At 44.7% G+C, this 26,735-nt stretch overlaps 1 protein-coding gene across 3 annotated transcripts in view; it reads left to right on the forward strand.

Annotated features, from left to right (window-relative positions):
- Positions 1 to 26,735, forward strand: part of DRAM1 (DNA damage regulated autophagy modulator 1) — a 122,519-nt gene that overhangs the window by 48,326 nt on the left and 47,458 nt on the right. The window contains exons 4-8 of one of the 3 annotated variants that reach the window (XM_058308630.2): positions 1,067 to 1,244; positions 2,675 to 2,733; positions 12,048 to 12,140; positions 12,705 to 12,905; positions 14,676 to 14,950. In XM_058308630.2, coding sequence (XP_058164613.1) covers positions 1,067 to 1,244; positions 2,675 to 2,733; positions 12,048 to 12,140; positions 12,705 to 12,749 — 375 coding nt within the window. In that variant the 3' untranslated portion in view covers positions 12,750 to 12,905; positions 14,676 to 14,950. Of the gene's footprint in view, positions 1 to 1,066; positions 1,245 to 2,674; positions 2,734 to 12,047; positions 12,141 to 12,704; positions 14,951 to 26,735 lie in introns of those variants that run through there. The other 2 variants (XM_058308628.2, XM_058308631.2) reach the window with 2 other exon arrangements.

A 26,735-nucleotide genomic window follows, 5' to 3' on the forward strand; every position in this document is an offset into this window, starting at 1 on the left:
CGCCCGTGAGGAGAGCCGCCCAGCGTGAAAAGAAAGAGCAGCCTGCCCAGGAATGGCGCCGCCCACACTTCCCGTGCCGCTGACGACAACAGAAGCGGACAAAGAAACAAGACGCAGCAAATAGACACCAAGAACAGACAACCAGGGGAGGGGGGGAAATTAAATAAATAAATAAATCTTTAAAAAAAAAAAAAAAAAGAAAGTGTGGACAATATCTGGGGGCCAGCTGGGTTCCTGTGGCCAAAAACAGGCTCTCTTGGACCACACTTTAAATTGCTCCTTTGCAAAGCTTGTGTTTTCGAGTTCAAGCCAAGACACGGTAGTTCAGTCTAAATGTTGTGGGTGCCTGGAGGTAGGTACCTGTTGAACACTGGAAAGAAGCCTAATGTGAGGCTCCTGGATCTGTCGGACATGAGCATGTACAAGGACAAGACTGCATAGCCTGGGCATAGGGTTGCTGTCTGGTTGAAGCAGCAGGTGAGAAGATGGTGGGGAGCTGGGGGCTTCTTTAAGTTCACGTTGGAGCACAAGAGAAGCACTTACTTTGATTGTATGTTGATTTAGGGTAGCTTGGGGGAGACTAGTAGAGATTATTGGGGCATAGGAGGCCTGAAATATATCAAGCCACCATGGGCACCATCTTGGAACAATTTGTGTACACTTATGGCATTTTTTTTAAGGAGTTACTGGGGAAATTATTACCCCCATTTCACAGGTAACAGGAATTGAGTTTTGAAACTAAGGTCTCAGAACCTAGTGGTGGAATTAGGATTTTTATCCAGGTCTGTCAGACTCCGAAACTCAGCATACCCAACTCTCTCACCCCTAAGGTAGCTGTCATTCTTTTTTGGTCTCATTTTCCCAAGTTTGCTGTGGAACAACCAAGTTCTTGGCATTTATTTTAGTGTGTGGAAGGTTTTTTCTTGTGTAAGCAGCCCCACGTTCCAAAGATGACGGATCCTCAAAGATGACGGATGGCTTTGAGAAACAGAGTGAGGGCTTGGGTATCAATGTTGACGCTCCATGAGAGTAACAAGCAACGGCATGTTTGTGATTCTCTCTCCAGGAGTTAGCCGTCCCAGTGGTCCATGACGGGGGTGCCCTTTTGGCTTTCATCTGCGGTGTCGTGTACACACTCCTGCAGTCTATCATCTCTTACAAAGCTTATCCTCACTGGAACAGCCTCTTGATGTGCCACATCCGGATGGCCATTTCTGCCGTTTCCTGCGCAGCAGTGGTGCCCAGTATCCTTGTTCTCACAGGCTTGACACCCCGCCCCCCCCGCCAAAAAAAAAATAGCATGAAATAAGCAAAGGTTAACAACCAAGTTTCTATACACTTCAGAAGAACAATTGGGAGAAAAGTTGTAAATCATTAAGAAAATATCTCAACTCATTGGGGAAAAGAATGGTGATGAAAGGAGTGTGGAAAAATGTAGGAACACTTTAATCTCTGTTTACTTTCCTTCAAACAGGGTCAGTTTTATGAGTCATGTGAAAATATTTATTTTCCTTTGTAGTGCTTAGCTAGAGACACCAAATATTGATATTGTACTTACAGTAATAGTCCTGTGAAGTCCCATGAGGCCAGACTCTCCTTTCTCCCTCTATGTAGATGATAAAAAGCTGGTTTGATATACTCATCCATATTGAGACCAAGTCATTTAAAATACATTTTGGCCTTTTCATTTTATAATTACTGATTTCATTCTCTATTCTAATTCAGTAGTATGTGAAAATAAAATAAAATATAACTCTATCTTGCTTATATAGTCTAATTTAGAGGAAATGAATGCTCTTTCATCACTTTCTTTCCTTCCCCTTACTTTCTTCCTTCTTTCTTTAAAGACATATTTAGCAAAGAATCTAAAAAAACTAGTGTTTAAGGGGTAGAAAATTTCTCATCTTACGAAATACCATCTGTAGTCAAATCAGAAAAAGCTGAAGAGTCATTAAAAATGGCAATAATGTCAGATTGTGGGAAATAGGGAACTATTTTATTCAGAGACAGTTTCGTTAGTCTGGGTTGAGTATGGTTTAAAGTGGGCAAAACTGAGTGACACATCATGTGCTTCTGAATGTTAAACTTTACATTTCTCTTTTAAAATAGAAACTTCACAAAATTTGAAGTGTGAATATGGTTGGAGTTTTTTTTTTTTTTTTCCGTCTTAGGGAAGGAGAATTTTAATGACAATTTCCAAGCATAGAGGAATCACGCCCTAGTATTGATAAATTTAACAACAAAGCATATAACCATGTTCCTAATGTTAAGCTTTCTTTCGTACTGTTACCTTGAAATAGTATTTTAGGGAAAAAGTACTTTCATTCAGAAGCAAGTACACAAAAAGGACCCATTTTAGACTTCTGTCAACCTTTTTGAGCAAATTTAAACAGCTTGATTAACTGGAAGCAAAGAAACATGCAAGGTTAAGCAAACTATAGCCACAGATTAAAATTTTACTATCTGTAACTGAAAAAAGTTTGCTAAGAAATGACTATTTTTGTGTTATAATTTAACTGCTATAATAACCGAACTTAAGGTTGTAAATTAACTACAGAAATGTTGATATTAATATGTTTTAACACTGTAAATGATTACATTATTATACTGATCTGATATCAACATTAAAGGACCTGTTTTCTTCTGTGGTTTCCTTAACAGTTTCCTTTTTTAGTGATTGCCTGTGCTTCGTTAATTTCTATAACCAAACTGGAGTGGAATCCAAAAGAAAAGGTAAAATTTAAGTCACTTTCAGTATGATTGTAACCTGGTTACATGAGAGTTGTGGCTGGCCAAAGCCTAGAAAGAAGTGTTGCCACTTTTTGGAGCAAGTTGAAAAATGTGGTGTACATACATTATATAATCAAATTACTGTCCAATTATTTGGCAATGTGTGCATAGTAATTAGCTGTCAGGATAATCCCAATTCTTAACCACCTCAACCATCTATGCTCAGTAAGAGGGTGGGCAGTTAAAGGCAGGGGAATAAGGTGGTTGAGGCTGATAGAGACCAGAGGAAACTTAGAATGGTAAGGAGAACAGATGAGACAAGCTCTGGTGCAATAGATAATTAATTTCAGGATAGAATGAGAAATAAATGTGGTCAGGGGATAAGTTGGCAAGGGAATAGCTTCTGCAAGGCTTTAAGAGGCAGGCAGAAAGGCTGATACTTGATTTAGGGAGCAAGCCTTTGGGGTCTTTCGAATAGGAAAGTAAAGTGCAAGAGTATTACTGGAATATTAGCTGGCAGCAACACTTGGGTAATGTAGCTGAGCATGAGGGTTTCGTCCTTGCTCAGGCCCAAGAGTCGGGGGGGCTTGCTCCTGCCGAACCGCCGGCGGGGGGTGCCCCAAGAGGGAGCACCGGTTCTCCAGGCATGGGGGACGCGCAGTTGAGGAAAAACCACGGAGACCGCTTGAGCGCAAGAACAGGTCTCTTTTATTGCGGAAGTACACTTGGTTATATAGGCAGGGAAGGGGGTGGAGTATGAAGGGGAGAGCAGGGCGGAGGGGTGGCTGTGGATTGGCTAAAACTGGGGGGGCAGACCTCTGGTAATATGCCGTAAGCAGTTACTGGGGAAGAGGGCAGATTGTAGGTTGGTAATATGGGCGGGACTGGCGGGAAGGGTGGCGGGGGCTGGAAGGGGAGGAGGGGCGGAGAAAGGCGGCAACAATTGTTCCTTTTGTTTTAAAAAGAAATTGAAGCAACAAGTTTTGGTGCGCACGGTGGGTGTGAATGGCTCGGTGTGCACAGCAACAAAAGACAAGGATTAGGAGGAAGAGTAGGAGGAAAAGGAGGTTATAGGGATGGGCACGGGGATAAGACGAGGGGTGGGGGGAGACCACGAGGACCGGCCGGTCGTGAGCGGACAGCATAGCATCTGGCCAGGATGCATGTGCCCGCCATTAGGGTCAGCGCACGCCGGCGCCTGGCGCGCGCCAAGCCTTGCCAGCGAAACGGGCCTGTGATGCCCCTGTACCCCTCGCCCGAGGGGGAGGAGTAGTTGGGGAGAAGTAAGGAGAGGAAGACAAGAAGCTATAGGCGTGCGGTCTGGAGTAGGTGGAGAAACCTGTGGCAGCGGGGTTGTGTCCCCCCCACTCATAAGACGGAAGGTTCGTGCGTCCAGTGAGGTTGGCGACATCAGTAGTGAAAGAGGGGGCGGAGGCGGTTACGTTCGAGGCGAGGAGCCTTTTTTGTTGCCAGAGGGAGAGGGTCCAATTGAAGGGCTGGTGACTCGGGTTGGCAGCGGCTGGGAGAGTGAGGGAAGCCAGGACGAAGAGAACGGCTGCGAGGCTGTGTAGAGGCATCATCTGACGGTGCGGCATCGAAGGCATAGGGTGTTGATCATTCGGTGGAACTAGTGGGTCAGTGGCAGGCCGGATGCAGCGCCCAGGAACCCAGAGCGGCTGCGGCTCAGAATCTGGAAAGACACAAGCAAAGCCCCTCCCCTGTGCTAGGAGGGGAGCTGGATCTTGCCAATGATTTGTGGCAGGGTCTTTCCAATGGACGAGGGGAACTTGCGAGGGCTGCCACATGGGTCCCCAGTGCTTATGGGTGGGGGAGAGTCCACGGTCATCGAAGGTTAGGAGATTGTGATGAATGAGGCAGGCAGTCACGACGTCGGCTGGGGCCTTGTGGGGAGAAGAGGCCCTCTCTTTTTGAATGAGTAGCTTGAGCTGTTGGTGAGTGCGCTCGACGATTCCTTGCCCCTGTGGATTGTATGGAATGCCAAAATGATGCGTGATGTGATACATTTGCACAAAGCTGGCGAAGGAGGCACTGCAATACGCTGGTCCGTTGTCTGTTTTGAGATCCCATGGAATTCCCATGAACAAAATAGCTTGGCGAAGCGCCTGGACGCAGTGTTTAGCACTTTCTCCCGCAAGAGGGACCGCATAGCACAGATGCGAAAAGGTGTCAATTACCACATGAAGATATTTGAGGCGGCCAAATGCACTGACATGAGTGACATTTAATTGCCACCTTGAGTTTGGGCGGAGGCCGCGGGGGTTAACACCTTGAGGCTGCAAAGGTCCAAGTGGCAACAATGGCGCGCAAGTCCAGCCCGCGCGCACAAGGTGTTTGCAAGTCTCAATGGGTATGTCTGGAAAGAGCTTTCGGATGGACCGCGCAGAGAAATGAAATTGGGAATGCAAGAGCTTAGCTTGATTGACAAAGTCTCCAAGTCGCGGCCCGTCGGCAGGGCTTTCATGGAGGAGGACTGGGTTTACCTGGCGGCTGGACACAGAAGCATCAGCGAGGTCATTCCCTTGAGCCAGCGGTCCTGGTAGGCCAGAGTGGCTTCTGATATGAGCAATGAACCAAGGCTGCTGCCTCGCCTCAAGCAGTCGCTGTACGAAGGCGAGCGCTCGGTCAATGTTTGAGTCACTCGGTAAGAAAGTGGCAAGCGGGAGGCTGCGGCACACTTGAAGGGTGTATAGGCTGTCAGTGAAGATGTTGAGAGACTGGTTTGGGTGGAGGTTAAGGACTGCAGCGACGGCTAGAAGCTCACCTGCTTGAACAGAGAAGTCATTTGTGAACAGCAGTTGCTGTGGCTCAGGATTTCCAGGAGTGTATATAATGGCTGCAAATGCCATTTTTGAGGCATCTGTGAAGGCAGTGATGGCTGAGGGGATTGGGTTCCGTGCGGGCAATGGATGGAACGGGTTGGAAAACGCCAATTGAGACATTCCCTGCAGCAATCGGTGATGAGGATAGTGGTTGTCAAAGGAGCCGCGAAAGAGCTCTACCAGGCTCTGCATTTGGGCATTGTTCATGATGAGGGAGGTAACTTCCTTGGCATCGAAAGGCCAGACAATGGTGTGTGGCGGGATGCCATACGTTTGTATGGAGAGAAGTACTAAGTCAGTGGCCAACGCAATCCAGGCCCTTGTAAAAGGGCAGATTTTCGGGAGTTTGCTCTTTGACGTATGCAGAAAAAGGAGAGGGCCATCTTGCCACAAGAGACCTGTGGGAGTGATTGGCGTTGGCAGAACTAAAGCCAAAATTGGAAGGTTAGGGGAGAACCGCTCCAGGCGGCATTGCTGCAGAGCGGCGCTAACTTGCTGGACGACTTCTCGAGCAGCAGGAGTGATGGTGATGCTGCGGGTGGCTGCAGTTGGTGGGCTGTCTTTGGTCTGCAAGAGCTCGAAGAGGGGTTGCATCTGCGCTGTTGTGATGGGCAGCGCCGAGCGAAGCCAATTGATTTGTCCGCAAAGTTGTTGGAGTTCAGTCAGCGTCATCTTGTGAGAGACATGAATTTGTGTGCTTGTGGGCTGAATGAAGTGATGAAAATGAAAGCCCAAAAATTGAAAAGGAGGTTGGAGGTTTATTTTTTCTGATTGCACGGTAAGTCCGAGGCTTGAAAGGTTTGTCATCACTGCAGAGAGCAGGTCATTGAGGAGCGCGCTGGAGCTCGCTGCTAAGAGAAGGTCATCCATATAGTGGAGAATGTATGTTTGCTCTGGATGAAACTTTGAGCGCAGCGGCTCAATGGCATGGTTGACATAGAGCTGACATATGGTTGGGCTGTTCCGCATACCTTGCGGTAGCACTCGCCATTGGAATCGAAGCGCTGCGCCCTGGTTGTTGGTGCGTGGGACTGTAAACGCAAATCGCAGACAGTCTCGCGGGTGAAGAGGAATAGAGAAAAAGCAGTCCTTGATGTCAATGGTTGCTGCATGAAAATGTTGGGGGACTGCAGTGGGGTGCGGGCATCCTGGCTGAGGTGACCCCATTGGTTTGATATGCTTGTTGATCTCGCGGAGATCGTGGAGAAGGCAGTATTTGCCAGTGCTCTTTTTTCTGATGACAAAGACTGGTGAATTGTAGGGACTAGTGGATGACTCTATGTGCCCTGCCTGTAGCTGCTCTTGGACGAGGGTGGAGAGAGCTTGTAATTTGTGAGCTGGTAAGGGCCACTGCTCGACCCAGATGGGCTCCTCTGTGTCCCACTCCAGAGGAATAGGGTCAGGTCTTGAGATGTGAGCAGTGGCCCCTAGTGGGGGGGGGCAGCGCAGCTGAGAAGGCCTCTGTGGTAATTCGGGCCTTTAACTGGCTGAGGACATCTCTCCCCCATAAGATGGTCTGGACAGACGAAAGGACGAGTGGGCGAATTTGGCCTTCGTGGCCTTCCCGGTCGCTCCAATGCAGAGGCTGGGACGTTTTCCAGGAGGTAGTGGCTCCCGTGGCGCCAATGACTTGAGGGCCAGTTTCTAGGGGCCAGTGATTGAACGCAACGACTTCAAAGGGAACACAGGAGACTTCAGCGCCGGAATCAAGGAGCCCGTCGAGCCATTGCCCATCGATTTTAAGCTCCAATGAGGGTCTCTGGCAGTGCGTGATGGGCATCGTCCACATTATGGCTTGGGAACTCTTCTGGAGGCCTCTTGGGGGAGGGGCTGAGGCCTGCCCCGCTGGGAGTTTAAAGGCTGCTGAGGACTTTGGACAGAACGGCAGTAACGGGCCCAGTGATATCCTTTCCCACAACGCGGACATGGCATAGAAGGGCCCCTTGATCGCCGAGACGGCGGGTCGAAGCGAGGCACTGGGCCTGGCTGAGAGCACTCGCGGACAAAATGGCCGGGCTGGCCGCATCGAAAGCAGACGGAAGTGGAGGTGGATGAAACAGCCATGGCAGACGCAAAGGCAGCGGTGAGCGTTTTGACTTGCGGGTCGACGTCGCGGCAAGCAAGGACCCACTCGTGCAGAGCTTTATCACGTATGGGAAGGACTACGGCTCGGAATGGCGCAAGGCATCCGTCTATGGTAAGTTCTTTGGCCAGCGCAAACTGGGCATCCTCACTGGAAATCTTCCACTGACAGGCTTCCAGGACGCGGGCGACAAATGCTGGGAAAGTCTCATTAGAGTCTTGAAGCAGTTGCACGAGCTTGGTGGGCTGCTTGGTGATAACTAGAGAGAAAGACCGCTGGACGAGGACTTTTACCCGGTGCCAAAACCCTGGGTCAATTTGGAGGTAAGAACGAGGGTCTGCATAATTGTTGGTCCCCGTGTATGCATCGGAGGGATCGAGGATGCCAGCTTGGGCATTCTCCACGATTTGCCGGTCAACAGCCGCTTGGTAATGGGCGCGCCATTCAGTAAATTGACCCGGTGTCAGGATGGCACGGGCTAGTGCAATCCAGTCATATGGGAGAACGAGTTGGGTCCCCAACTCCTCAAGTAGTTGCTGCGCATAAGGGCTGCCAATCCCGTCTTCCTTTACAGCTTTGCGGAGGGTCCTGACCTCTTCCGCTGTAAAGGGTAGCCAAGTTTGGGGTCGCTGCGGCGTGGGCTGCGGATTCAGCGGATACAGCTGGGGAGTTTGAGAAGACGTGGCACTGGGGACTGATGGAGCAGCCAAGGCAGGTGAAGGGCTATTGCCGTACGGCGGCGGCAAGGGATAAGCGGAACACGGGTGAGAAAATGGCGGCTTAGCGGCTTCTGGGCAACAACAAGATGGCGGCGGGACCCTTCCGGGCGCCAGCCAAGATGGCGGAGCAGCCACATCCGGCAGCGGACAAAATGGCGCGAGGGGCGTTTCCGGTTTAGCGGAAGATGGCGACCATGCAGTTTCTGGGCCTGAACCTGAGCTGACTGGGCAGGAAGAGGCAGGTAGAGGCGGGAGGAGGAGGACACTGGTGGAGAAGAAGCCGGATGTGTGCCATCTTGGGCAGAAGTGGGGGAAGAAGGGGGAAGTCCGCCATCTTGGGGAGCGGCAGGAGTGGTTTCTGTCTGCTGCGGGGAGCTCGGGCGGGGAGGTTTGCGCTCGAGAGCAGCAGCAAGTTGGTTAGACAGAGAGTCAGTGTCAGCGGACTCATCGGGATCACAGTCTAGAGGCCGTTTGGGAGAAGCTTCATAAACGGCTTCGGTCGGAGCGCCAAGGAGACAGGCGTGAATGGCAACGAGAACGGGTAAGAGGCCTGTTGGGAAGGTGCGTTTCTCGTGCTCCATGGCAGAAGTGACTCGATCTATGAGTCGAGAGTATGTGTCCGGGCTCCAAAGTTGGCAGGTGGCGAGCCACGGATTAAAAGGGAGCAAGAGATCCCAGTACTTTTGTAGCTGCCGCAAGGAGACGCGGACTCCATTGGCATCGAGCAGGGCAGCGAGGGCCCTGACCTGCGGCACCTGACGCAATGACAAAGAGGTGCCCATGACGGGATAGGGACGGGACGACGGCGAGGGGTCCCTACCTGGAGAGGAGGACGATCACAGCAGCAGCAGCAGCAGCAGCAGCAGAGAGGGGCCGGGGGAGGAGCTGCCACGTTGGATGCCAGTTGTAGCTGAGCGTGAGGGTTTCGTCCTCGCTCAGGCCCAAGAGTCGGGGGGGCTTGCTCCTGCCGAACCGCCGGCGGGGGGTGCTCCAAGAGGGAACACTGGTTCTCCAGGCGTGGGGGACGCGCGGTTGAGGAAAAACCACGGAGACCGCTTGAGCGCAAGAACAGGTCTCTTTTATTGCGGAAGTACACTTGGTTATATAGGCAGGGAAGGGGGTGGAGTATGAAGGGGAGAGCAGGGCGGAGGGGTGGCTGCGGATTGGCTAAAACTGGGGGGGCAGACCTCTGGTAATATGCCGTAAGCAGTTACTGGGGAAGAGGGCAGATTGTAGGTTGGTAATATGGGCGGGACTGGAGGGAAGGGTGGCGGGGGCTGGAAGGGGAGGAAGGGCGGCGGGGGCTGGAAGGGGAGGAAGGGCGGAGAAAGGCAGCAACAGGGTAAGTTGAAAAGGAGAAAGCCAGGAGTTAGGAGGGCAGGGAGAGGGCTGTTCTGCTAATTCAGATCTCAAATCATTATTTGCCTAGATTGGAAATAAAGAGGGAAAATTTTTGATGGGTGCCTGCTAAAGATTGAAGAGGCTAGATGAATCAAAGGTGACCTCCCAGTTTTTATCTTGTATGAACCAAAGAATACGTTGCCATGAACAGAGATATGGCTGCTAACAGGGAGAGATGGTTTCTTAGGCGGGAAGCTCGTGAGTTTGGTTTTAGCACTGTTGAATCTCAGGCTTCAGTGAGACATTCAGGAGAAATGTCCAGTTAGAAAAGTGGACTAGACCTCTGGTGGGATTGGGGCCATGAAAGGAAAGGGTAGGATAGCTTGTTTTCCAGACCGATCATCTGAACACATGGAACTGAATGTTTGGAATCGAGATTGACTCATACATTTGGGTACATAAAGTGGTATTTCATCTTGAAGCCATGCAGGGGAATGAACGATGTCCCAAGAGCAAAGAGAGAGGACAGCAGGAGAGCTGTTGTCAAGGGGCAGGTGGAGAAATCATACCTTGTGAAGGAGAAATAAAAGGGAGGAGTCACAGGTGAAGAGAAGAGCCAGAAATATAGGATAGCCAACCTCACTGACCCACTCCCTATCACAAGCAAGACTCTAGCTTCTGGGGCTGGCTGTGGAAAGAGCAGCCATGGACTGAGGGTCCTTTGCCTTCAGGGGCTTATAATTCAATGGGAACAAAAGCCAGTTATTTCCTGCTAAATGTAATACTGCAGAGAATAAAAGACAAGCTAAACTTCTTTTAATTTGAATAACATGTAGTGTAAATGCAGAAGCAACAGTAATTAATTGTCCTAAGGAATGAGAAGAGATATTATCCCGGAGGCTATGGGATAGGGCATTTTTCAAGGGAGAGAGAAATGATTAACCGAGGCAAAGGTAGCTGAAGAGTTTTTAAGAATGAGTTCTCTTAATTTGGCAATAAGGGAGTTGCTAATGTATTTCAAACAGAAGTTTCAGTAGAGTGTTGGGATCAGAAGCCAATTGTAGGAGGTTGAAGACGTGGGGAGAGAAAATGGTTCATTCATTCAGCTATCAATTATATACCCAGTCTTTTTTCTGAACTGTTGTCAAGAGGAAGAAAAGGATGAAAGAGGTGGCTAGAGGGGATTTTAGGGCCAGGGGAAGCATCTTGCAAGATAGTGGGTGCTCATGTGAGATGAAAGCTAGCAGAGACAGGGAGAGATGGAAGATGATGGTGAGGGAGAGAATGACCCAGACAGAAGTTCAAAAAAATACTTCCTTTGAATGTAACTTTAAAATGAGTAGATCAGTCATTAGGTTAGACCCACATAAAAGGCAGTTTCCTTTGACGTGTAAGGAATTAGCCTCATTTGAAGGGTGTTCAGTTCTTTCCATTGGTGAGAACCTCTTCCTGAAAACAATTCATAGCAGAGCAGCCCTAGGTGTACTTCACAGTATAGCCACTTGGGGGAGACCTTCCATCACAAATAAAACGTCAGGTGCTAGGGCTATTTAAAATGAGAATACACACATGCACGCTGGCTTTTTTTTTCCACTTCCTTCAAAGCAGTTTTGGGACCACATTTCCATTTGGTGAAAATGGAACTGAGCTGATGAGGTATGGGCTCACAAGTTCCATTTCTTTTCATTAATTCGCCCCAAACAGGCAGCTGATTTTGGAACTCCTAACAATTTTTATTCTCATCTTCCACCCTCTCATTCCCATCCCAAAGAAGATACAGACTTAGTTTACATATAGATGTCTATAGATGTAGTTTTCTTTACTTAGAGCATTAAGCAGAAATATTTTCTAAGCTGGTATTTTCTGTAGTAATAGGGAAACATGAAAACTAATGGTCAGGCAATTTTGTCTAGATTCATACTCTCATTCCTTGGCATGACAGCACGAACATTCTCTGGATGATTTCGTGTGCCCTTCAACTTTGGGGTTCCCAGCCATGATGGAGCAAGTTGTGCCTTGTGCAGAAAGTTATTTCTTCTGTTGAGTTCACATTTACTTCCCTGTATCAGTCATTTTGTGGTCCATATTCTGCTTTTGAAAATTTATAGACAAAGTCTTAAAACCAGAGCATGTGAGAGCCAAAGAAAACTTTCTAAATAATTGCATTGAACATCCTCCTTGTCCAGGTGCCTGCATCTTTTTCTACAGTGCCTTTATTTGCATAGCTGATTTATGCTCAGGGGACAGCTTTTCCCACTGGTCTAACTTTCTCATTATTAGTTCAGTATGTACACTGATTGAAGCTAACTTCTGTTTCTTTATTATTGCTATCAGGATTATATATACCACGTAGTGAGTGCAATCTGTGAGTGGACAGTGGCCTTTGGTTTTATTTTCTACTTTCTAACGTTCATCCAAGACTTCCAGGTAGGTGTTTATCAATTCAAATGTTATAAATTGAACTAGTAAGAATCCTCAGAAGATTTCTTGCATTTTAAATATTAAGGGTACTATCTTCCTTTCTTTTTATTCTTATGTTTTTTGGAAAAAATGCACATTAATGCAACTTCACTTATTCCTAAAGGGAAGCATTTTAACTGTGCTCCAAACCCATAAAATTTCCTATGTCTTCTGCCTCTTAATGTTTACAGTCATACATCCTAATTATTTTTGAGGATGTCTCTCTTAGTAGTTTAAAAAATATGAAATATGTCTTTTTTAAAAATAAAGTGAGCAATTAAAAAGTGTTGCCGAGGCAGAGAAGGTGGATCTTATCAGATTTGGAAACAGGGAACATCTTACATTTTGAAGCAAGTTAATGATATGCTAAAGGATATAGAAAGCCAAGAAAATCCTTTAGGACCCAAGTCAAGCATCTCACAAAGCAAAGTGTGATCATCAATCAGGGGATGCAGAGCTGTTGAGAGTTTCATAGCTGGCACTGGAATTGTTTACCTTCTTTTAAACTTTTTTTTTTTTTCTTTAATAAAGAGTGTCACCTTGAGGATATCCACAGAAATCAATGATGACATTTGAAGAAAGAAGAATTATATCTCAGTCAGTAAATGTCACAGACAATTTCTAAATGTACAGAGGATGGACAGGGTTTGGATGCTGACCTGATTCGAATGGCTCATCCAGGACTTGAATTTCATTAAGAAAGAATTTCCAATAGTTGCACTATTTCTAAAGGTATGTTTTCCTAGACAATGTAGGTAATTTATGACATTGTACCAATGTTTTTATAATTTTCTTAGGGCACACTTTTTATATTAACAAATTCATATACAGAAAAGATAAGGTGTTATTGGAAATGGAGAGCTCTTATTTTTATACAGATTCTGGTTTTTTTTGTGTAATTTATGGAAATACACTAAATTTTGAGTTTAATACTTTCTTCAAAAAGTAAAATCCAGGCGATTACTTTTTAAAATTTCACTTTTAAAGAATGTGTCATTTTATATCACAAGAACATTTATAAAGGTCAACTTATAATGACCTTTATCTAATTAAAATGGATTTAGTTAATAAATTAACACTAACTAAGGTACTCAGATTTTTAGATGGACTAAAGCTCTTGAGAGGCCTCAATACTGCTGTGCATATTATCTCTTAAGTAATACCAAAGAGCTCAATTTTCAAACTCTCCTCCTTAGACCTTCCAGCTCACAGGGCCACAGCTTTCACCCATGCTACTAGTCGGCAATCAGGTGGGATGGATTCAGCAAGGCAGATTCCAGATGCTAGATAGTGGCTTTGCTGGGGAAAGTGTTCTCTGCATGTCTCAGGAAAGCAGGGTTGTGGAAAGGAGACTTGTGCCTACACAAAAACTCTGCAAAAGATAACCTGTGAAAGGCACTCTAACCATACTATTGATAAAACCACTCCTTATTGTTACTGGCATAATCCAGAAGCTGAAGCACAAGTCTTGATTTCAGTTTTATGCCAGTAAACATGTCAAAGTGAACATAGGCCTCAGAGAGACAAGGAGAAAGGAGAAGGGACCTCAGAAACTTCTAGGTTCTGGGTGCTATTTATTTGCTTTTCCTTTTAATGCCTGAGGCTCAAGATTCACACACATAGGAAATGTGAATCAGGCCCTTTGCCTTAAGCAGAAACTATAGATTCCATCTTTTTACCCAAGGCACAAAAGACGAGTGAGAAGCAAGTCACTTAGGGGAAAGCAGTGGTCCTTGAGAGGTAAGGCTTAGGTTTGAACATTGAAGACCCTTAGAACACAAACCTGGACCTGGCCAAGTCAAGACTGAACTTCAAGGTCATAGACCAAGGACAGGGAGGTCTGTTTGGACAGCTTGAGAGGCTGTCTAGGGCTGGAGATCATGTGGTATATCCTCAAAAGCTCTTTGTTGAGTGAAGGTGAAGCTCAGCCACAGTCAGCGACCTCTGCAATGACAAACCGCATCAGCAGTGGGAACCTGATAATCAGTTCCGGGTCTGTTGTAACTTATAACGATGCTGTGGATCCCCCATTGTCATGCTGGAATGAAAGACAGTAATAAAGGCTGTGTACAGCAGCCTCCATTATTCCGAAGAGAAGGAACGCCACGTACTGTTCTCTTGGAACCTGTGGTGGAAGGAATTGAGGATCATGCCTCACTTTGAACAGACTTTTGTTATCAAGCACTTCTCACAATGTGTTGTCATTTTTTCATTTTCACACCTAAAGTTTGTAACAGTTAGATTGAGCGCTCCTTGAGGGCAGAGTACATGCCTTAATCATCTTTATAACTCTAGCATTTAACACAGTGCCTCCTGGCACATAGTAGGTGCTTTTAAATACTCGCTGGTTGTTAGATGAATGAACAAATGAAGGAATGACTCAGTATACAGTATACTATATAATGGGATGAGTTCTGGTTTTCTAGTTAGTTTAACGATAAATCAAGTCTGTATCACCAAGAAATGTTGACTGTTTTGCTTTATGTACTGTAAATGTTTCAGTTGTTTGGGCTTCACCATTCTATGACAACTCTCTTCAACCTGGACAGTTGCCACAGAAATTGTTACATGGGCTAGACAAAAAATGTACACCTGGTTTGGCAAACTGAGAAGACCCCAAACCACTCCAGATCATCACATTCTGCTGTTTCCGTGCAACCTCTAAGGCCTGCCTTATCCACATTTTGGTACAGTTATTAATTTCTATGAAGTTGCATTTTCTTGGACCTTGTGGTTGAAAAAGTAAAATAAAATGAAATATTTCTTTATTTTAGTAATTCGTGTCTCTTAAATTATAAAACATTGTTTGGGTACTTGTATGAATTATGTCTATTTAGGAGAAAACTATCACACCACTTGAACTATATAAAGGTCTCATTTAAACATAATTATAGTTGTTAATCCATGCAGCTTTGCATGTGGGCATAATTGCTTCATTTTTATAGAGGTTTTCAAACATTAGTATCAGAAATTTGCCATCATCAGGACTCTTAGAATTGAAGGCATCAGAAACCCAACTCAGATTTGTTGAAGGAAAAAAGTACCTAATGACTTAAGTAACTAAAAAGTCCATGGGTAGAGCTGGCTTTAGGGATGGCTAGACCCAAAGTGCCACCAGGAGTCTCCCTACTCTCTCCTTCTTTCAGCTCTGCTTTCCTCTCAGTTGGCATCACTCTCGGGCAGGTGTTCCCCCAGAGGGAGTAAGAAGGCTTCTGGAAGCCCCAGGCTCACAACCTATCCAGCGGAAAGAGAGGACTCCTCAAATGTTTCAACAGAAGTCCGAGAATTTAAACTCATTTTCTCTGATTGGTTGGCTTGGGTCATATGCCCACCCCTGAATCAGGGAAGTGTGATGTTATGATTGGTTAGACCTGAGGCACATGTCCACCCCTGGAGCAAGGATGGGGTTAACACTCCCAAACCACTGGACTGATGGTGGTGAAGGTTGTTTCTCAAAAGTGACTGAGAAATGGATCCTGGCAGGCAAAAAGCAGCAGAAAGCAGCAGAATCCTTTGTGGAATTACAGGTACCCCTCCCTGCCCCCCGCCCCCAAACCAACCTAACTCAGAGTAAACCAAATAACAAGCTTTTCAGATTTTAAAAAAGTGAATGAAAGCTAGTTAGATAACAAAAATACCTTCTGTTAACTTCAAAGTTATTTTTATACTCTTTCAAGTTCCTTGTATTCTTATTTAATTTCTGTGAGGTTGTTCAGGCGAGTTGTCACATTTTCTGAGGAAACTGAGGCAGAGAGGTTCTTCTGTGGCTTCCAGACAGTCCTGCAGCCAGATGGCAACAGATTTCAGTTTGTTTTCCTGATTCCTAATCAAACGGGTCTTTTTAAAAAAATATGAACACAGGATTCCACAGAAATTCCATTTCCATAAACCAAATTAAATACATCAGTGTTGTGCTGTGTTTTGGTTTCCTAACATCCTTTACATGTGGCATTGTCCCATGTTCCCATCTTTTACTCAGTTGGAGACATACTGGTTTGGTGTTTGGGCCTGGAATGAGGAAGGGGGAGTGGGAAGGAGATAAGTGCTATCCCGTTCTCTCCCACTCCCTGATTCTGGCAAGCCAGCAAGCCCAGCCGTCTCCCCACACACATTTCCTTGGTCTGGCTCTGAATACCCCACATTCTCAAGTCCAGAATCTCATATGCCTGCTTGCGTCGTGGCTGTTGCACAAGAGAGCAACCACAGCTTCAAGCACTGGAGGAGAAGCTGCTGACTCTCCTCGGTCACCCCCAGCAAACTCATCTTCTAAAATGAGGGCAACAGCATCCCACACTCATATTAGGGGTGGCGGTGTCCTCCAAGATCAATGCTTAGAAAATCTTGAAGTAGATACCAGCAACCTGCTTTATGGCTTAAGAAACCAGGGTGCATTGAGATGCGTAGTAAACCTGCAGCTCAGGCAGTTGCTCAGCAATAAGCAATGCTTTGTGCTTGGCCATCCTCGGGCCAGGTCCTCCTCTGGACTTTTCAGTTATGTGAGCCAATTAAAGTCCCTTTGTAACTTCAATAAACTTGAGTTGGATTTCTGATGCTTACACTTATAAGAGTCCTGGCTGATACAAATGCAAAAGAATTTCCTTCATGTGTGTTTTAGTTTGCTAGGCAGCTGAAAGCAATATGCCATGAAATGCATTGGCTTTAACAATGGGAATTTATTAGCTTACAAGCTTACGGTTTTGAGGCTGAGAAAAATGTCCAAAGCAAGGCATCAAAACAATGCTTTCTTCCTGAAGACTGGCTGCCGGTGATCCTTGACTCTTTTGCAACATCCAAGGAACTTGGTGGCATCTGCTGGTCTGACCTTTCTCTTCTGGGTTTCATTTCTCCCACCTTCTTGCTTCCATGGCTTTTCTGTTTCTGTAGTCATCCCATTTATAAAGGACTCCAATAAGAAGATTAAGACCCACCCTGGGCCTCACCTTAACTGACGTAACCTATTCCAAGGGTCCTACTTACAATAGGTTTACACCTACAGGATGGATTTTCTGGTGTTCATACAGTTTCAAACTACCACACTCCACCCTCTGGACCACAAAAAGACATGGTCCTTCCATATGCAAATACATTCATTCCATCACAATATCCCAAAAGCTTTAAATCATTTCAGTAGCAACATTAAGTACAAAGCCTCATCAAAATAAGATATAGATGTGGTCTGTCCTGGGGCACAATTCCCCTGAGTCCGTGGACCTGTGAAACTTAGAGAATAAGTTATCTGCTTCCAATATACAATGGAGGGATAGTCATAAGATAAGCATTCCCATTCCCATAGGGAAAAATTGGAAGGAAAACAGGGGTCATGGTCCCAAACAATTCTGAAATCTTTCAGGGCATATTCTGTTAGATTTCAAAGTCTGAGAGTTATCTATGGAATGATGGTTTGTCCTCCAGGCCTGATGGAGTGGCAGTCCCACCCTTTCCAAGGGCTTGTGCAGTGACCATGCTCTCCCCAAACCCTGGGGTGAAGAGTTCAACATCTTTGATCATTGGGATGATGGCTAGGGTCTCAGCTCCACCCTTGTCAAGCATTAGAGTGGTGGCTAGACTCTGCAATCCCCCAGGCATCTGAGAAAACTGGGGTGGTAACATTCTTCCTTAACAACAAGGCAGAAGGCATGGCTTGTCCAAGTCCTGGGGCATACTCACCCTTTCCACACATAGGTGGGCTTGCGCTCTTAGCCTGAGAAGATGTTTTTGGTCCAGACTTCAGCCTCCATGGTTCTGTCCTTGAAGTCATTTTTCCTTCAATCTGTCCCTTTTCTGTTCCTTTTAGTCCATGCTGGCAGTGGTTCTAGTCATACAGATCTCACCCAAAACTTGTCAGTTTAGCAAAACTTGTCAGTTTAGCAGTTTAACTTTCAACAGCTCCTTTCTGGATAACTGCATTTCTAGTCCTGACTTGCACTGAAATGGCTGACTGGTTCATGTTCAGTTAAACCATCAGTTGGGGCACTGTTCTCTGGGACTCACTTTCCAGAAGCTCAGAATTTTCTAAGCCATCAGTTTCTTGTTTCTTTATGCCCAGGAGTTCAGGTCTCAGCACATCCCCTTCCTCTCACATTTTATTACAAGCTGCCAGGAGAAACAAAGCAGACTTTCCACATTTAATTTGGATATCTCCTCAGCTAAATATCCAAACCTGTCACTTTTAAATTCTTCCAAGATTCAATTTTGTGAAGGTCTCTGCCACTTTAAAACAAGGGTCACCTTTCTTCCAGTTTGCAATGATAATTCATCAGTTCTGTCTAAGGCCTCATCAGAAGTACCTTCTGATGTCCATATTTGTACCAACAGTCTCTTCAAAGCAATCTAGGACTTTTCTAGCAAGCATCTCACAATTTTCCCTCCCTTAATTCATCACCCAATTACAAAGGCTTTTTTTTTTATTTTTTATTTTTAACATTTTTGGTATTTGCAAAGTAGCACCCCACTCTCCTTTTACCAAAATCTGTTTTAGTTTGCTAGGCTGCTTACAGTAATATACCATTAAATGGGGTGACTTATAACAATAGAGAATTTATTAGCTTACAAGATTACAGTTTTCAGGCTGAGAAAACTGAATCAAGGCAATACTTGCTTCTGCCGACTGGCTGCTGGTGATCCTGGACTTCTGCCACATGGCAGCAGGGCACATGACAGCATCTGCTGGTCTCTCCCTTCTCTTCCAGGTTTCATTGCTTTTAGTTTCTTGCTTACATGGCTTTCTTTCTCTGTATTCATCCCATCTATAAAGGATTCTAGTAAGAAGATTAAGATCCACTCTGGGCCATGCCTTAACTGAAGTAATCTATTAAAAAAGTCCTACTTAGAATAGATTTACAACCACAGAATAGATTAGCTTTAAGAACATGATTTCCTAGGGTACATACAATTTCGAACTCACAATATGCAAATATAGTAACCTGCCATTATCTGGAACCATAGGCGCTGGGGTGGAAAAATGTCTAGTGGAGTCAACTGCCCCCACTCACAACTCTTATTCTCAGAACCAGTTTTTCTTATTTAAAAATAATCAAATAAATGATATACAGTCTCATGATTCAAACATCTAAACAATCTAAGTTATATTGTGAAAAGCCTTGTTACTTTCCTCTATCCCCATATACTCAGTTCACTCCTTCCACTTCAGATATCTACTTTTTATGAGATTTTTAAATGAAAATAAAAGCAAAACCAAACATTTAAAAATGTTTTCCTTATTTTTCACCCGAAAGGTAACATACTATATCCCATTTTGAAACTTCTGGTTTGGACTTAGCAGTATATCTTAGAGGTGTTGCCTTATCAGTACATTGTTTTTTGTTTTGTTTTACACCTGTATAGTATTGTTGGATAGCTGTGCCATCATTATTTAACGAGTTCCCTATTGATGAACAATTGTGTGGTTTCCAAACCTTTGCAATAACAAGCAAATGACCTCATACATACATCTTTTCATACACGTGCAAACAAATCTGTAGGAGAAATCCCATAAGTGGGATGCTGGAACATAGAGTACTACATCTGTAATTTGACAGAGATTGTCATCTTGCCCTGAGTACCTTTTTACTTGAACATTTTTGTTGGAATCCTTTCAAAGTATTATACACTTCTAAAATGAGGATGTTAAATGTAAGTTCATCTTAAGAATGTGTGCCTGCTGGATTCTCTATACATGGTGTGGGACAAACACTTTCAATCTCCATTCCCTCTTTTACTTAAACACCTGGGCCAGGTGCAAGACTTCTAAAAGCAGAATGCTTCTATCTTCTGTCCTCTCCTCTGACTCCGACTGTCCTCATTTTCATGGTCGAGTGTCTTCAGCTCACTGCTTTGGATTTTTATTCTGATTTTGCACTTTAGTTATTACCTCTTCTAATTTCATCCCTTTTCTACCCACTTTCCCTTTTTTGTATCTCTTTACAGGACTTCCACTTCTTTTTCACTTCTTTCCTACCTTTTTTTTTTAAGGTTGGGATATGACCTATGACCTTTATTGAGCTTATCCACCAGAGTAGAAATAATTTATACTAAACTAAATGTTTGTTACTATAACTTCTTCATCACAATGACAATCCAAAGTTTTTAAAAAAACAGTCAACTCCATCAAAACCCACTTCTTCAGAATCAATAACTTCTTTGAAGCTTCCTTACCTTTTGAAGATTGTGCTTTTATAGACATCAGTAATCAAGTGTAATATTCCCTTTCCTCTTTTTGTGAGACTAACCCCTTACAGAACACCAGGAGGAGTTCATAGACCTTTGCCTCTCCCTGACCTTGGAGGTTGGTGGTGCGTGCAGAATGACAGAATGAGTTGAGAAACCAGCAAACCTTAACTTCCTTGGCTATGCCCCATCCCTCTGGTTTCTGCCTCCATCTTCACATCACCCTCTATGTGTCTGTCTTCTCTTCTCTCTGTCTCAAATCTCCCTCTGCCTTTCTCTTCTCTTATCAGGACATTTGGCATTGGGTTTAGGATCCATCCCGACAATCCAGAATGATTTCTTATCTCAGGACCCTTAACATAATTATATCTGCAGACTCTTTTCTCCAAAAGAGGTCACAGTCACAGGTTCCAGGAATTAGGATAGAGGCATATCATTTTTGGGGGCCACCATTCAGCCCACTGTAGGGGGCATCATAAATGTTTTCAGTACCAGGTACTCAGGGACTTTTGTTTAACCTCCAAGAAGATTTCTTTACCTGTTTGCATTCTCACTCAGGTTCTGCTAACATTGATTTAGCATCTCCCATAGTACAGACACTGTGAGAAGGGGATTGCCTCATGGTTATCCCCATTGTGCTAATGAGGAAATTAGGGTGCAGTGAGTTTGTCACCAGGTACCAAATGAAGGAGCTGGGATCAAACCCAGGGCTTTGACTCACAAATTCAACCTTTTCCATGCTACCAATGTGATTATCAATCATTATCATGTGAGTATGAAGTCATTTGTCAGCTTTTCTATACTCATATGAGTCCCTGAAGTGATGAAACTCCTGACTGGCGTGTTTAGAGAAATGGTTGCTGCTTCAAAAGGGCAGGTCCTGATTGAACTCTCTGTATCTTAGAAATGGGGTGGGGTAGGGTGGGGGAAGTACTGGGAATCAAGATGGGAGACATCGTAAAAGAGATGGCTTGTATGATGCACCTGATCTTTGGTGGAAGTTTGAGATTAGCTCCCTCACACCCGCATGTCACCCTGGGGTGGTGGGGGCACTGAAGTGGCCAAGGATTCCACTGGGTAGGGAGGCAGGGGCAGGGACTCTCAGTATGATTATGGCTCTGGTGGTGGAAGGGTGTGATTTCTTAGGATTCTCATCTCTTTATATCTTTTGCTTCTGGTTAGTGCAGTAAGATGAACTGGGGACTGGTCTCCTGTGGGGAACTTCTGCTCTGAACTCCTTGAGGAAGTCATGGTGGGGCCCAGGGGCAAGAGGGGAGGCAACCTCAAGGCCATTTAGGCTGCCACTGGGCTAGGCAGAAGTCTGCAGTGTTCACAGTTGTCAGACATATTGGTTAGGCATCAGACTTACTGCATGTAATACAAAGTCTCCTCTGGGATTGAAGCAGCAGCAGGAAGTGGTAAAGGAGTCAGGGTCTGGCTGTCTTGTTCTATGTTGCTCATTGGGCTAATAGTTGCACAAGTGACAGGAAAGTCTGAGAGACAGATTTCACCTTCTTTAACAATCTTTTTGCTCAGGGTCAGCCCAGAGTAGCTAGTCCCAAGTACCAACCAGGACATCTGACTTAAGGTGAAGAATGATGTGTTTAGAGTTGGCCAGCATCTTGACAGCTGCTCACATAACCTTTAACACGTGTATTAAAATTAATACTGAACTTAGTTCAGTCTGTCATTTCTTCTTAATACTTGAAAAGCCACAGTTTTGTTTTAAAGTTCCCTCAAAAGGCTCTCGTGGATGAGTTTATTCTTCCTTTTGACCTCATTTGGAACCCTTAAGTGAGAGCCACCTTGAAATTGAAACCGGGAAAATCCTGGGTCTCTCTTGCCAAGAGAAGAAGCAAAGGTATGTTCTGAAGTTTATTAAATAATTACTGAGTTGTTGACATGTTGTTAGGGGAGGAAAAAAGCTGAGGTATTTGGCAAGGATGAGCAAAGATTAGTAAGGCTCTTGGGTCATGAGGCTATAAATGAGGTGGAACATTTTGGTGTTTTTTGACCTTTGGCTCAGGACCATCAAACCAGGCCATGTGTTCTTCCAACTCAATTAACCATGCCTTGGCGTGGTAAGTCGTTATTTTGACTAAATGACCACCATCATCAGTGATCCAGTGAATTCTGAAGACAGTCAAAAGTCCTTGGTTGTCTGGAGGAGATGCAGTGGTGACTTGACAGGAAAATGGGGAGTGAGAAACAAAGACCAGAACTGGCCACTTTGACACCCCATCTGCAGCAGTCTGAATGGTAGATTAGGGCAGTTTTCCTAAAATAACAAATTGCTCTGGGTCTAACTTAATTCAGAACTGTAGGAAGGGAGGATATTCTCAATTTGATGATACCTGCCATCAGTGTTCCAAAAACTTCAGCCATGTATGTGTCTTCCTCATGCTATGTATTACGATTTACTTAATGCTCATAAGTGACTCACTTTTTTACTTACATATTTTTATTTTAAAAAGGAACTTTCCCTCCTACAATCGATCCCCTTTCCTCAAAGCACTGCTTCGCCTCCTGGGTTCTAGCTTGGTGAATGGCATTACCGTCTACTGTGTCCCCAGGGCAGAAACTTGAGAATCATCGTAGATCCCTCACTCTGTTCCCACCCATGTTCTACTTACTTGACCTCCAAATGTATGGGGTGGCCAGATAATTATCGTCTAAACTAGGGCATACTGGACAGTGAAAGGTGTGCTATTAATAATTATACCTGGAATAAACTTGGTCTGTCCAGAACACATGGGGACCTGTGGTCATCCCATCTATCGGTCTTGGATCCTCCTCCTCCTCCCCATTCCCATCATCATTGCCTTAGTTCATGCCATCATAACTGTTTCCTTGAACTAGTGCCAGAGCTTGCTACTGTTTCCTTGACTTCCATCTTGGTCCTTTCCAACTCATCTTACACACTGCCCAGAGTAATCCTTCTAAACACAAATTTGATATATCACGCTCTTACTTAAAATTCTTCAGTGGTCCCATAACTTCAGGACGAATTTCAAACTCTTTAGTATGGCTTCTGAGGACCTTCACAATCTGGTTCCTATTTATCTTTCCATCCTGTGAGCTCATTCATTTATTCATCCATTCAACATTTATTGAGTGTCTGCTCCACGCAAGCCACAGTGCTAGGCTCTGGGAATTTAACAATGTATAAGATGGGTTTCTGCTGTCAAGTATTTATAGTGGAATAGAAAATTGAGGGAAAAAAAAAAAGTATTTATAGTGGGGTGGAGAAACAGCCAACGAACATCATAGTAAAATGTAAGTGCCAAGACACAGCATCCTATGATCTTGCTTCTTACAGTGTGTTCTGAGGACCAGTAGCATGGGCATCACCTGGGAACTTGCCCAAACACTCTCTGAATCCAAATCTGCATTTTAGCAAGATGCCCCGGTGATTCATGTTAGTTGGTGTTTGTTTGCGAAGCCCTGGTCTATGGACCACACTAACTAAAGCACTTGATTCAGCTCCCCAGGGTTGGTCATACCTGGATGAATCTTGGAGGAGGAGAGAGTTTGCTAAATGGAGGTGAAATGGGAAAAGAGACTCCACATGAAGGAGTTCACGTGTTCCATGGCACAGAGGCTGGAGACAATATGCTGTTTGGGGGGAATTACAAGTTGTTCAGTTTTTGGGGAGCACATTTGAAGGTGGGGGGGGGCACCTAGCTCAGAGAAACCCTCATTCGAGGAAGAAATTTGATCAAATTCAGTACCTTTACCTCTTCTTTGAGCACAACCTGAAAGTATTCCAAGAATGAATACTTTGGAGTCTCAGAGAGCTGATTTTCAAGTTCCAGCTCTGCCACTTCCTAGCTGTGTCTCCCCAGGTAAGTCAGGTAACTTCTTGGAGACTTGGTATCTACATCTGTAAAATGGGGATAGTGATGGCACCTGCCTTATAGACTTGTCGTGAGAATTCACTGAAGCAATGTCTATAAAGCACATGGGAATGTGCTGAGTGATTTGCATGTCCGTTAAAGCTTGGAAAAGCATGGCCTTAGCACAACACCTGGCACAGTCAAGGCTCTGCATTGCACCTGTATTATCCATTTCCACCTCCTTTTTGACTTTACACCCTCAACTCTCTTCTATCTCTACATCTTTGATTTTCAGCTCTGGCTGCATGTTAGAATCACCTGGAGAGCTCTGTAAAACTCCAATGCCCGGAGCAATTAAATCAGAATTTCTGGAAATGGGACAGACATATGATCTTTCCAGATGATTCCAATGTGCAGCCATGGCTGAGAACCACTGTTCTATAGCAGAAGCCCACACACTTTAGCTTGCATCAGAATCACCTGGGGGTCTTGTTAAAGCACAATTCCCGAGCCCTACTCCCACAGTATCAAGTTTAGTATATTTGGAGTTGGGCCCAAGAATTTGCATTTCTAACACGTTCCGGAACACCCTTTGAGAACTGCTACTCCATGGCATCATTCAGTCTATTCTTTCCAGTTTTCTCATATTTTCCTACCTTTTGACAAGCTTGTCCTAAAAACAAAACAGCCCTCCACTTTATTCTACTACCTGTTTATTTCTATTTTTTTTCTTTATTTTGTCTTTTTGTTTTACTTTTTAAAAATTTTTATTTTCCACCATCTATTTAGCAGCTCTTTCCTTTTGTTTGTGGTCTGTATTGTTCTACCCACTTCATAAGCTCTCCCAGACCCACAACTGAAGTTTTTCTTGGAAACATTTGCCAATGGCCTTCTTCATGCCAGTGGTCTCAATATTTTCAGACCTGTTCTGGCTTTCGACACAGTTAACCATGTCTCAAAATTCTCCTCCTTTGGATTCAAGCCACTACTCTTTGGAGTTTCCTAATTTCTCTTTCCTGCTTCCTTCTCCTTCCCCTGCATGACTCCTATAGCTTTTTCTTGGGCCTCTATATTTATCCCTTTAAAAGAACACACAATCATCGGAGTGAAAATGTCATGGGTTTGTATCTTGTACTTGGGCAGTGCACTCACACTCTCTGAGTCTGATTTCCTCACTGGTAAGTCAAGGGCAGTGATAATACCTCCTATAACAATACATCCCTACCACATAGCACTCAAGTATTGGCTATGACAGTGTTTCACCTTTCAAAACATGGTAAAATTTTGACCTTGAAGGCAATCCAGGGATGGTGGGATTAGCCCATGGGATGCAAGGGACACAACCACGAATATAAAAAACATAGCAGGGAAGAATAAAGGCAGAATAAATCGAGACTAGGAGATGGTCCCAACCAAGGATTTTCCAGAGAGGCTGGGCAGAAAGGTAGGGGGTGTCAGATGGGATCCTCCAACAGTAACTGACCAAGAGATTCCCTGTGACTACATTAAAATGTGAGCCCCTGGGCTAGCCCATGCGTGGGAAGGTGTTATTAATAGGCTAAGATGGCCTAAGGAAAGGCCCCCCAGGAAACCCACAAGGGGATTTCAACCCCATCAATCTGGAATTCAGTCATTTTGGCAAGAGATAAAATAAGAAACCTGTTACAGTTTGTGCCATTTATTATAGTCATGTGCAAAACATGACTGTGGGGTATTATATGGAGTTTTCATTACGAGATAAGGTCTGAGTGCTGTTTCCCATCGATGATGTTACTCAGCAGGATGGCTCACATGTTGAAATCGGAAACTCCTTGGGTGAAAAATCCCTCTGAAGGCTGTACCAGATGTTGCTTGTGTAGCTCCCTAAGCCCAGAAAGATGAGTTAATCCTTGAAGGAAATTATTTTGAACTTGCATCAAACTCAGAGGCTTTGATCCAACAGGCCACAGCAATTAAAAACAAGGCTATCAGAAGGGCTGTGGGTGGGTAGCCCTGTCTCTGAGAAAGGACGAGGGCCACTGGCTGACAGCTGCATTCCAGAATGCCTCCAGATGCACAGAACTTTGAGCAGAGGACCTCATTTAGTGTGATGTTGTGAAAATACTGCACTTCAACACATGTAGTCATAAACGGAAACATCCTCACTCTTTAAAGACCCCGAAGAAGATGCTTCCTGACTACTCAGGTCTCCCTGACCTCACTTGTCTTGAACCTTCTCTTACCCTTGTTATCCATGCCAAATAGCTTAACTCTTTTTTTTTTAAATGTATATGGGGTTGAACCCGGATCCTCATATGTGTGAAAGATGCACTCAACCACTGGGCTACACCCACTCCACAGACAGCTTAATGTATGTCTCCAAATACATACATTAGTCATTTTTTTTCCCAGTTACATAGTAAATCCTTAGAGGTCCCTAATCAATTATTTTATATTTCTTTATATCTCTGAGTGCCTAGCACTCTATGAGGCACATAATAGAAAAAGCATCATATTCATCTTCATGCCCCTAAAATCTAGCACGGTTACCTAGCACATGGCAGACACTCGAAAAGTGCTT

The sequence above is a fragment of the Dasypus novemcinctus genome, chromosome 12 (assembly GCF_030445035.2).
Source record: "Dasypus novemcinctus isolate mDasNov1 chromosome 12, mDasNov1.1.hap2, whole genome shotgun sequence".
Lineage (NCBI taxonomy): Eukaryota > Metazoa > Chordata > Mammalia > Cingulata > Dasypodidae > Dasypus > Dasypus novemcinctus.